This window comes from Canis lupus, chromosome 11 (assembly GCF_003254725.2).
Source record: "Canis lupus dingo isolate Sandy chromosome 11, ASM325472v2, whole genome shotgun sequence".
In the NCBI taxonomy this organism is placed as follows: domain Eukaryota; kingdom Metazoa; phylum Chordata; class Mammalia; order Carnivora; family Canidae; genus Canis; species Canis lupus.
Window position 1 is genome coordinate 67,083,266 of NC_064253.1, and position 12,269 is coordinate 67,095,534.

Here is a 12,269-nt window from a genome sequence, read left to right on the forward strand (position 1 = left end):
AGAAAAATCTTGATGCTAGTATTTTCCCCATTTTTCTCATCTCCTTTTTTTTCCCCATTTAAAATTATTTTAGTTTTCAACTATCCTGATTTCTGAACCCCTCTAAGGATCATTTTCATGGACAATGAAAGAGCATGATACAACACCAGGATCTTACCCTGATTTGAAAGGCACCGATGTGGGTGGTGATACAACAGGGTCAGTAGAGAGGCCGTCAGCACCTGGTATGGGAGAAGGGGCCGCAGAATCCCGGGAACTAACGCTGTGCCCATCAGAACCAGAATCTCTGGCAAACTTGACCTAGGGAGCAATCAACCACAATTCAAACAAGCTATAAAAAAGGCACCCTGCCCTCCTCTCCACCCTCCTTTCTTTTACTTATTCTTCACAAGTCATCACCTGTTCCCTTGTAGCAAATCAAAAAATGTCAATAAGCCAATAATAATAATAATAATCACTCGCAATCCAACCACTACACAACATGGCTAGAATTGGAGACGTAGTATTTCACATTTATGTCTGTGTATGTTTGTATATTTTTTATAAAAAAGAGACAATATTATTTTGTGAACTACTTTGCTTATTACTCAGTTACATATTTCTATGTTACTAAATTATTAATCTACAACATCATTTGTAACCACTGAGCCTTATTTCTAAACTTCAAGGGTCATGCCCATACCTGCCATTAATCTACAGGAAAGTCTCTAAAAGATTTTGGGAATGTAAGTCTTAAATACTTATGCTGCTACAAAATATATTTCACCAATTCCTAGTTGTTAGACATCCAGTTTATTCCCAGTTTTGTCACAACACAAACAATTCCTCTGTGTATAACTTTCTATCTATCCTCTTGCACATAATCATGTCTAAAGTATAAATTCCCAGAAATTAAATAGTTGAGAGAAAAAGTATGTTAACTTTTTAAGACTTTTGGTATATACCACTAAATTTCACACCACAAAGGGTGAGCTACTCTATATTCCACAGGTAGTATGTAGTGTTCTCTTGACACTCATCACACTGGGTGTCACTCTGTAGCCGCCTGGCATGTCAATTTGTAAACAATAGGCAAGGGGCACCTGGGCGCCTCAGTAGGTTAAGCATCTGCCTTTGACTCGGGTCATGATCCCAGGGTGCTGGGACCCAGCTCCTGTCTAGCATGGAGCCTGCTTATCCCTCTCTCTCTGTCCTTCCCTCCTGCTTGTACTCTCTTAAGTGAAGACTCTATCTCTCAAAAAAAAAAAAAAAAAAAAAAAAAAACGAACAAAGCAAAACAAAACTTAAACAGCCAAACTACGGAAACAGCCCTAGTGTCCAACAACTGATGAATGGATAAAGAAAATGTGGTGCATGTATCATATGGAATATTAGTCATAAAAAAGAATGAAATCTTGCAATGACATGGATGGAGCTTATTATACTAAGCAAAATAAGTCAGAGAAAGACAAATACCATATGATTTCACTCATATGTGGAATTTAAGAAACAAAACAGATGAACATAGGGGAAGGGAAGAAAAAAGAGGGAAGCAAGCCATGAGACTCTTAACTGTGGAGGACTGAAGGTTGATGGAGGGAGGTGGGTGGGGGAATTAAGAAGGGCACTTGTTGGGCAGCCCGGGTGGCTCAGCGGTTTAGCACCGCCTTCAGCCCAGGCTGTGATCCTGGAGTCCCAGCATCGAGTCCCACTTCGGGCTCCCTGCATAGAGCCTGCTTCTCCCTCTGCCTGCGTCTCTGCCTCTCTCTCTGTGTCTCTCATGAATAAATGAATAAAATCTTAAAAAAAAAAAAAAAAAAGAAGAAGGGTACCTGTTATGGTGAGAATTGAGTGTTACATGTTGAGCCCACGTTGGGCTCCCTGCGTGGAACCTGCTTCTCTGTGTCTCTCATGAATGAATAAATAAATTTTTTTTAAAAAAGCATAAAATTAAAAAAAAAATTCTACACCTGACACTAATATTACACTGTATGTTGACTAACCGGAATTTTTTAAAATATTTTATTTATTTATTCATGAGAGACACAGAGAGAGAGAGAAGAGAGAGAGAGAGAGGCAGAGACACAGGCAGAGGGAGAAGCAGGCTCCATGCAGGGAGCCTGATGTGGGACTTGATCCTGGGTCTCCAGGATCACGCCCTGGGCTAAAGGCGGCGCTAAACTGCTGAGCCACCCGGGCTGCCCACTAACCAGAATTTAAATAAAAACTTGGAAGAAAAAAAATAAGCATGTCAACTTATAATTCATTGATTATTAGTAAAATAGAGTATTTTTTCCTTAGGGTTACAAAATGCCAGTCTTGGTGGATTCAAAGTGGTTTGTTATCTAAGATGAACCATGACTTCCTCAAACTCAATGAAAAATTGAGACAGGATACAAAAGCTGTGAAAAACGTAGCTAAAAGCATATGAGTAAAAGAAGGGTGGCACGACACAGCAGAGATAAGGGTGTTCAATTAGGAAAGAGGCATTGAGAAGAAAACAGTGTCATTGGCTGCAGCAGGAATAATAGCCACAATGAAGAGGACTATAATGTTTATTTTATGTATTGTATTTCATGGTTTATAGTCACAAACACTATCACATTTTGACCTAAAAAACACAGTGTAAAGCAAACAAGGTCTTTTTTATTTGGAGGGAGGTATTAACTTATTTAACCATAATTTGTTACAAATTTTATTATAGAAAATTATATATATATCCTTGATAAGACTTTTTAATGGAAAATAAGGGGAAAATGTAAAAAAGATAAAGTTTATGAACTCCATTTCCAATCTCCAGAGAAAGTCACTTTTAATCATTTCTTCTAACACTTTCAGAAATTTTCTATGAACATGTGGGCATATATATGTATAAATATATATGCACATATGTATAATTGCATAAATATACTTACATATTTATATATAAGTATTTTTGTATGTTTATATGTATTTGTGTACACACACACACACACACACACACAAGACCATACTATCTGTACTGACTTGCAACTTGCTTTTTCATTTAACAATAGATTTTGGAAAAAAAAAAAAAAAAAAAAAAAAAAAACAATAGATTTTGGATATTCTATAAGAACTGCATAAAAATCCACTCTGTGAAAGACCACAACTTAACCAGTTGCTTAATGATGGATATTTAAGTTGTTTCCAGTTTTTACTATTATAAATAATGTGGCAAAGGGAGGAAACTATGTATCTCTATCTATGTACAGATATCTTTGCATACTTGTATTAATATAGTGATGTGATAAATTTACAGCCATGGAATTACTAAGGCAAAAGGCATGTGTATTGGGTAGGAATCACTATTTTATAGAGTCAATAAAAAGCTTAGTGTAGAGAAGTGATTTGTTCAGTCACCACCTCTTCTAGACTCTGAATAGAGCTCCAGGAAGAACAAACACCTTAGTCTTTAGATTCCAAAGCCATTGACTGCCCTTTCCAACTATACCATTGCTATTAAAAAAAAAAAAAAAAAGTATTTGAATTTGTTTTTCAAACATATTTATTAATTTTATTTAATGGCAGAAAGGACTCATGAAACACAAAACAACACAATTTCACTCACCCGCCTAATCTCCACCTCATACACCAGAATTGAGTCCGGTGATGGAGTCCATCCTATTACCCCTTCAGAGCCAGTAGCACAGGCTGGAGGGATGACAAGCAATCGCTTCCCTCCTTTTTTCATGCCCAGCATCCCATCCTCCCAAGCCTTTGGGAATCAGAGAAGAGGAAAAGTTCATCAAGACATTAGCCTTCTCATTAGACAAAATGAAGTCCCAGATACTAGGCTCCTCTCCTCCATACTTTCAGGTTTGAACCTCTCAAGAGATATCAAATTCAACTATAATCCACCCCCCCTGGTTATAAGAATATTTAGAATACTGCTTCTATTCATTTGTAAAAGTCAGCATATCCAGGGCTGGATAAAATATGCTTATCGTAGATGATGAGAGAAATTGGAGGATAGTACAATGGTATTATAAAAGAAATAAAAGCTACCATTCGGGGCGCCTGAGTGGCTCAGTCGGTTAAGCAGCTGCCTTCGGCTCAGGTCATGATCTCAGGGTCCCAGGATCGAGCCAGTCAGGCTCCCTGTTCAGCGAGGAGTCTGCTTCTCCTTCTCCCTCTGCCCCTCCCTCCTCTCATGCACGCGTGTGTGTGCGCGTGCTCTCTCTCTAAATAAATAAATCAAATCTTAAAAAAAAACAGCTACCATTCATTAAACACATTTTCCAAGTACTCTGGTAAGTCTTTACTTGCATTACATTGTTTAACCCCTAAAATAATTTCATAAGGTTAGGAGCATTATCCTCATTGTACAGATAAAAAAACTGAGGCTTAGGGAGGTGAAGTAACTAACACAAGATCAGATGGTTAGTAAATTGTTAAGCCAAGATGCAACATTAGATCTATCTTTATTTTTATTTTTATTTTTGTTTTGTTTTGTTTTGTTTTTCTTAGATCTATCTTTAAAGGTCATGCTTAATTCCTATGATCTACAGGGAAAAGTCTCCAAAAGAGCCCGGGGAAAGGAGGGATAAACAAAGCTATGAAGAAAACCTTTCTTTTGCCAGTGAGTGCTTCACAGAGCATACTTCCTGACACAAAGATACCCTATATGTGTAAAATACTCTTTATTTCATAAAACACTTGCACAGCTGGGACAAAAAGGCACATAAAGCCAAGTCCACAGATTCCAATCCCAGTGTTCCTCTTGCTACCTGGTAGTTGCTTCCCACAATGACTGGGAAGTGCTGATTCAAAGCATCTCAGACAATTAAGAATCATCCATTATGATACAATTCTAAAAGAAATAGTTCCATCTCTTCCCCTATTAGGCTACAGGAAGGATTTAATAATTGCCTCAGTCACGATGAAAAAGAAAGGGTAGAGATCAAACAAATGTCCCCATCTTCAATATATTCTCATAGATAAAAACTTCCCAACCAATCTCCCAGATAATGTAACACATTTTTCTCTTCCTACTTTTTAACCAAGCCTTTTCAGACTCAGAAAATATACTCAGGTTAGAAATTTTAATTTAATCTAAATTAAGCCCATTGCAACTGATAAAGCCACATAAGAAACACAGTTAAGCTTGTACCTTGATGACTCTTCCTGATCCTAATTTCAGGCGAAGCAGCTTATCTTTGTTAGCAGTAGAGTCCAAAACCTACAGTTTGATCAAAGTAAATGAGATCAGCCAATTTCAAAAATAATAACCATGTGTTGGTCAATACAGATTAGCACAGTATTCCTGTTATGTCAAATACACTGAGGGGGTAAAAGTTCTTAAAAGACCTAAAAAATGAGGGCAGCCTGGGTGGCTCAGCAGTTGAGCATCTGCCTTCAACCTAGGGTGTGATCCTGGAGACCTGGGATCGAGTCCCATGTCGAGTTCCCTGCATGGAGCCTGCTTCTTCCTCTGCCTGTGTCTCTGCCTCTCTCTCTCTCTCTCTCTCTCTCTCTTCTCTCTCTCTCTGTGTCTCTCATGAATAAATAAAATCTTAAAAAAAAAAAAAAAGAAGACCTAAAAAGAAGGTCACATCATGGCTCACATTAAGGCTAAGTTGGCTAAGCTCTTTCTGTATCATACTGCTTTCGTAAGCTTAAGGATATTAAAACACAAGTCCACTCTATTTATAATATCTACTATACAAAAAAAAAAAAAAAAAAGAAACAACTGTAAGTTCTAAAATGAAGTTTTAAGACTTAATCCTATAAGAATAAAGTCAAGTTTAAAACTGATACAAAAGGGCAAGACATACACATGAAAAATTACCAGAAATGATACTTAGGAAATTAGTTTTCATTCTAAATAGGAGACAAAGTAGCAATGAGCAGATTTAATAAGCATTTCATGACTATGCCTCAAAAGCAGTCAAAGCAGAGTTCCTGAAAGATTTCTATTTGCCAATGACAGCAATTCACAGTAATAATATTTTATATATGAATAGCCCTCATGCCATTTCAATTACAAATGAACCTGCAGGCTACATTTCCTTACCTGGCCCAGGACATGGTTCTGAAAGAGCCAGCTGGTATAGGCCACTTCCAAAGAATCTCCGACTTCTACAGCAGGGCCCTCCGCTACAATGAGGTCCTGGGAGAGCACTGCATCTAGGGAGGGGGTGCTGTTGCACTTGGCAATGCACACCTGCAAGATGAAATCAAAGCAGCACAAACTTAGTTTAAGCTCAGTAAATATTCAGTCCATTTATTGCTAATGCTCTTTTCCAAACAGTGGTATCCACTAACAAAACTGATTACATGTTCAGAAGTAAACTATTCCAAAGTTAGTAATCTTGCCAGGAATCAAAGTGCCTAAGAGTAAGGCTTTGGAGTCAGACTGTCTGGGTACAGACCTGGGTACTGCCACTTATTAACTTGTGGCCTCAGCCAAATAACTTAACTTCTGTGAACCTTATTTCATAAAGGTATTTTGTAAAATGGAGATAAAAACTCTGCATATTTCCTGGGGTAATTATGAAGATTGAGCTAATACAAAGAGTCCTTGGCACTGTGCCTGGTAAATAACAGTAAGTACACAATAACTATTAGCTTCCATTATTATAAGGATTTTACCGTTTCAGTGTCTGGGAACCTGTGAAAGCAAGGAAAGCTTCTAAAATGATTTCAGAAAGTATTTCTAAAGACAATAAACTAGAAAAAAGGTCCTCGGCAAAACCATGCTGCATTCCCAGATTTGCATGTCTATCACCTACAGATTTAGTCATATCATCTCAGTACAAATATTTGACAAAAGAGCCAAATACATCTTCATAAATACTTCATGGTCAATTATTTAACATGGTCTACATTAGAAGTTTGTTACTCATTTTCTTAAAAGGTTTCATTATCGCAATCAAATAAATGCTACCTAAAACAATGAGAAGTTATTACCAAACAAATAAGACAAAAAAAAAAAAAGATAATTCTATATGTTGGCAAAGATAAAGTAAGAGAACAGATATGAATGTCAAACAGTACTATCTCTATGAAAAACTACGCCAAACTGCCTACAAAACCAAGAAATATATGGACTCTTGGACCCAATCCTTCACTTCTAGAAATCTAGCCTGAGGAAATAATCAGAAGGTGGGGGGGAAAGGACACAGATTTATACACAACAATGCTTACTACAGTACTGATGGGGAACACAGGGCTAACTGAGGACAAAGCACAGGCTGACACCCCATAAATGAACCCCCCTCCAGGGTAGGATATGTGACATTCCTCAGAAAGTTTCCAACTATCTTAATGTTAATGCCTTTCTAGAGGGAAAAACAATCTTTAGGTTGATGATGACAGGTCGTTCAGTATCTTGTAGGTCTTCTTTAGCATATGAAAATCGTTTTGAAACCTCCCTTTTCCTTATTTTCTCCCAAGTCTGCAGGTATATAATTAATCAGCCACCCTTCTCAAGCCTGGGGCAGCAGTTCTTCCTGCCCACGGGTTCTGTCCTCCTGATTTAATAAAACCACTATTTTGCACCAAAGACATCTCAAGAATTCTTTCTTGGTTGTTCGCTCTGGATCTCACCCCAACAGACCTCACCTATATTCCAAAACTACATCAGTATCATTTATTTCAAACTGAAAACAGTCTTAATGTCTAAAAGTAAGGGAATGGTTAAATAAATTAAGGAACACTCAGACTATGCAGCTTTCAAAAATGTTTCTAAATAATTTTTCACGAAGTGGGGAAAAGCACATTATACATTGATAAAAAATATAGCGAGATATTGAACTCTTAAAGGAGTATATCTACTTATGTACATTACACATAGGAAAAAAATAGTGGTTACTTTGGGCAGGAAGATTTCAAGTGATTTTTTTTTTAATTCTTTCCTAAATTTTCTACAAGCATCATTTAACTTTGTAAAAATTCTTTTAAAACACTATTTTTAAAAGATAGTTTTATTTATTCCTTAAGATAATTTATGAAGTGGAAAATGTTTTAAAAAGTTTGCATGACTTTTTTTCTCTTAAAGTCTCATTTTCAAGCAATTTCAATAAGGATTCCTATTATTTCCCTGAAATACAATAAGCTCAAGTGACAATTGAGTGGGTTTTTAATGCTTGTCACTAACAAAACACAGGTGGTTATGAATTTTCCATATAGTTTCCTAAAATCAAGGGAAATGCAGGCTAGTGTTTGGCCTCTCACAGGAAGAATAAAATGGTATTACCTGTTTATTGAACTCCACTGCAGCCTTTTCAGACTCAAACATGATGGACCAGTTTTGTCTCTGGTCATCATAAAAGGTACTATAGTTGTTGGGCCGAACCTGGGGAAAGGAGAAATATTGGGATAATTCAATGACAGGCGGCACAGTACATAAATCTGACTGCCTAAACTTGTAGATAAGGGTCTTGACTCAGGTGGACCCAGAGAGAGATAGGGAACTTCTTCCCTCCCATCTCCACCAACCACCATTGGTCCACTTCCTAGAAGGCAGCCAAGAGACCTTTTCAAGAGGCTCTGTTAAGATATCCACTGTGATGTCCAGGGGCTGAAGCAGTAGATCTTACTGCCACCAGGTACACACAGACCGATCGATTTCTCCTATAAACCCATCCCAAAGGAGCTAACGAATACAACATGGGAAATCTTACCATTAGCTCAAAGTTCAGATGAATCCTGGCAACAGTAACTGACTGTTGTTGACTGATATAAAGAAGAATCCTATACTGTACTCAAATAAAGGTGGGCCAAAAAAAAAAAAAAAAAAGAAAGAAAGAAAAAAGAAGTTAAAAGGAAATACAAAACCAGCAATAAGATGTCAGGGATTGTGCTTCAAAGACGCATATAACTCAAAACTCACTTGATCTCTTAAAGCTTAAGATTTTAAATTATATCTCCTCACTAACCATTCTAATTTCTTCTCATCTTGGCCTTACTTACTCTTTTCTGTAATTAGTAATGTCTTTATTTTGTTGGTATTTTCACTGGTATGAAGGATGACAAGAGATCTACAATTGGCCAACACATACGTGAAAAGATACTTGGTGCTGGGCAGTCCTGGCGGCTTAGTGGTTTAGCGCCGCCTTCAGCCCAGCCCAGGACCTCACCCTGGAGACCTGGGATTGAGTCCCAGGTCAGGCTTCCTGCATGGAGCCTGCTTCTCCCTCTGCCTGTGTCTCTGCCTCTTTCTCTCTCTCTGTGTCTCTCATGAATAAATAAATAAAATCTTTAAAAAAAAAAAAGAAAGAAAGAAAAGATACTTGGTGTCATTAGTCATTAGGGAAATGTACACTAGAAGCAAAAAAAGTACCACTTCACACTGATTAGAATGGCCATTCTTTTTTTTTTTTCAGCTCAGGTCCTGGGATCGAGCCCCAAGTCAGGCTCCCTGCTCAGTGAGGAGTCTGCTTTTCCCTCTGCCCTTCCCCACTGCTCGTTCCCTCTTTCTCTCTCTCTTTCTCACAAATAATCATGAATGGCTAGTATATGACAAAATCAGCGACAACTAGACATTAGCTCTGGATGGGAGAAATGAAAGATTTAATGGGCATAGCAACCAACTACAATGTATGGACCTTATCAGACCCGATTAAAACAAACTGTAGAAAATAAGTAAAGAAAAAAAAAGAGAAAGAGAGAGAGAGAGAGAGACTACCAGGTAAATCTGAACACTAGCCGGTAGTGAGTGAGATCAAAAAATTATTGTGGAGTTTTTTTAGGTGATAACTGCATAATGGTTACGTTAGAAAAAAAAAATCCTTGGGATATATACTAAAATATTTACAGCTAAAACTGAATGCTGGAGATATAGTCAAAATAATCTAAGCAAAAGGAGACTGGAATTAAAATGAAGTAAGATTAATAATTCTTAGAGTCTAGAAATGGGTTTCTGGGGGTTCATTATTCTAATCCCACAATTTTTATATGTGTTTCCAAATTTCTACAGGTAAGTTATTTGTTTTTAAAACAAATGAATGTTGTCTATTACCTTAGTTACCCTGAACAGGTTATCTTATCTATGTCTCAAGAGTGTCTTAGGAATGTGGCTCTTAGTTCACTGGGCCTTTGAAATTCCATAATTTCTCATGCTTCTCTCGACAATGTTTAAAACATTCTGGAGCAGAATTTGAAACTAGACACAACCACATATGGAAATCAAATCTCAGGGCTTCTAGCCACATTTGTTTTTGACCAAACCAATAGTGTGCTGTGTGATCCACTGCCTATCCCATTGTCAAACTTTCAAAGGATAAACACTGGGTCATTGATCCAGGCATAAAGACAGAAAAGCTCTAAGTAGAACACTAAGTGTTTTTCACTACCTAGCAGATGGATGTCATGGGTAAATGGTTTACTCTAAAACTCTCCAACTTCCACAAAGGTCAAACTTAAAAGATCTTGCATGGTTGGATTTGTTTCAATGCACAATAATCAGCAAGATGTGACTATAAATGTTACTATTTACCTCATATTAAAAATTCACATTCAAAAAAAAATTTTTCACATTCAACACAATCATCCTAATCCTCTAACACATGAGACACTGGGTGAGTCCAGGTAAAAACAAGCTCATCAGTATGATCTGGGACACCTGAATGTACACAAGACATGGGGGCATTCTCACCTCTCTGGCTGTGTGATTCCCCAGGACTGCAGCACCAAACTTGCCCTGCTTTACATATTGACCATTCATGCTACAGAAGCAAGAAAAATAATAGGTATTAATACTTTCTTAAACTAAGTAGAACCAGCTTCTATTTGCCACACAGAAGGTAGAGAATCTAGTCATCCAGCCTCAAGAAAAGGAAAGAGGTGAGTTTATAATTTAAAGCTCTTATGCAACTTCTTTACTCTCTAAATATCTATTCATAATATCTCAGTGCAGTGGCTTTCTTTGAGCTCTTAAAAAGGCAGTTGTTGAGGCTATAAGCACTTCCTAGACACGGCTTAAAATACTAGACAAGATGGCTTTTCAAAGTTTTATGGGGAGAGTTCTCTAACTGAAATGTTAAAAATCATTACTGATCCTCTGGCTATGGAAGGACTGGGCAGCCTAACTGTGTAGCTCATTTTGCCACGAATAGAGGCTTATTGAGAAAAGACAGGAGCTTAACCCGGTATCCCCCACCCCACCCTCAAAAAGCATTCCTTCTCAGCTACTTACTATCGATAGGCATGAACTGCTGTCGCAACCAAGACAGTGGAGGTGCCTGTCGTAGAGGGTGCTGCTTTTGCTGTCGCCTGATTTCCTGAAGATGAAGAAGAAAACAAAGATGTCATTCGTGTCTTTCCTAAAACTGATTTTTAACCACTAAAGCAGCTTCAAAATTCTATCTTATAGTTAAGTGGTACAATGTTTTTATGGCTGTTATCCTTATCTGATCCACAGAACAACCCTCTGACCTCATCTGGGGATGAGGAAGCTGAGGCTCGAAGCACCTGAGTACCTGACATGATGATGGCAGGGAGCCTAGAACTAGATTCCAGGATTCCTATTCCTCTCCATACAAGTCTTGGGGCTGGACCAGAGGCACTGCCCAGAAAGTGAGGTCATATTCCATCTACTTTCTTTTCTTTTTCTATTATTTTGCCAGCTATAATATAAATAAGATTACTTCTCCTTCCCTTATTTCGGACTGGAAAATTAATCATGATATTCATATTGCATTCACTACTTCACTTTTCTTTTCTTTTCTTTTTTTAAGATTTTATTTATTCATGAGAGACACACAGAGAGAGAGAGAGAGAGAGAGAGAGAGAGGCAGAGACACAGGCAGAGGGAGAAGCAGGCTCCATGTAGGGAGCCCAATGTGGGACTCAATCCCAGGTCTCCAGGATCACACCCTGGACTGAAGGTGGTGCTACACCTCTGAGCCACCAGGGCTGCCCACTACTTCACTTTTCTAGTGATACAGAGTAACACTGTTTTAAAACAGTGTATTTAAAGAAAACTGCCTATTTATACTCACCACATGAATGTGTTGATGGAAGAATAGTGACAACAGTGGCACAGACACAGAAACCAAGAACTTCCAAGTCTCCTTGTTTGATTTCTTTCTTTTTATTAAAAATAAGACCACAGGCTTAAAATGGAGTCACTTAAGCTAAGTCCCAGTCACCAAATTAAGACTTCCCTACACTTGTCACTGAGACTGACGTACAGTTTCGGCTCTCCCTGAAATGGAATCTAGAACTAGTCAATCAGGAATTCCCTGTTCAGCACTAGTTAGGTCATCAGCATGACAGCCCCCTGCCATCCCCTGAAGGAAAGTAGTAATCTTGCAGTAACTATCTTG

General features: G+C 37.9%; 1 protein-coding gene across 8 annotated transcripts in view; it reads right to left on the reverse strand.

Moving 5' to 3' along the window:
- The window catches only part of FKBP15 (FKBP prolyl isomerase family member 15), a 56,107-nt gene that overhangs the window by 28,999 nt on the left and 14,839 nt on the right, over positions 1 to 12,269 (reverse strand). For 7 of the 8 annotated variants that reach the window (XM_049091924.1, XM_049091923.1, XM_049091922.1 and 4 more), the window contains 8 exons: positions 11,138 to 11,222; positions 10,598 to 10,667; positions 8,625 to 8,699; positions 8,198 to 8,296; positions 6,014 to 6,163; positions 5,111 to 5,179; positions 3,569 to 3,715; positions 158 to 300 (listed from right to left, as the gene is read on the reverse strand). In XM_049091924.1, coding sequence (XP_048947881.1) covers positions 158 to 300; positions 3,569 to 3,715; positions 5,111 to 5,179; positions 6,014 to 6,163; positions 8,198 to 8,296; positions 8,625 to 8,699; positions 10,598 to 10,667; positions 11,138 to 11,222 — 838 coding nt within the window. Of the gene's footprint in view, positions 1 to 157; positions 301 to 3,568; positions 3,716 to 4,005; positions 5,051 to 5,110; positions 5,180 to 6,013; positions 6,164 to 8,197; positions 8,297 to 8,624; positions 8,700 to 10,597; positions 10,668 to 11,137; positions 11,223 to 12,269 lie in introns of those variants that run through there. The other variant, XM_049091926.1, reaches the window with a different exon arrangement.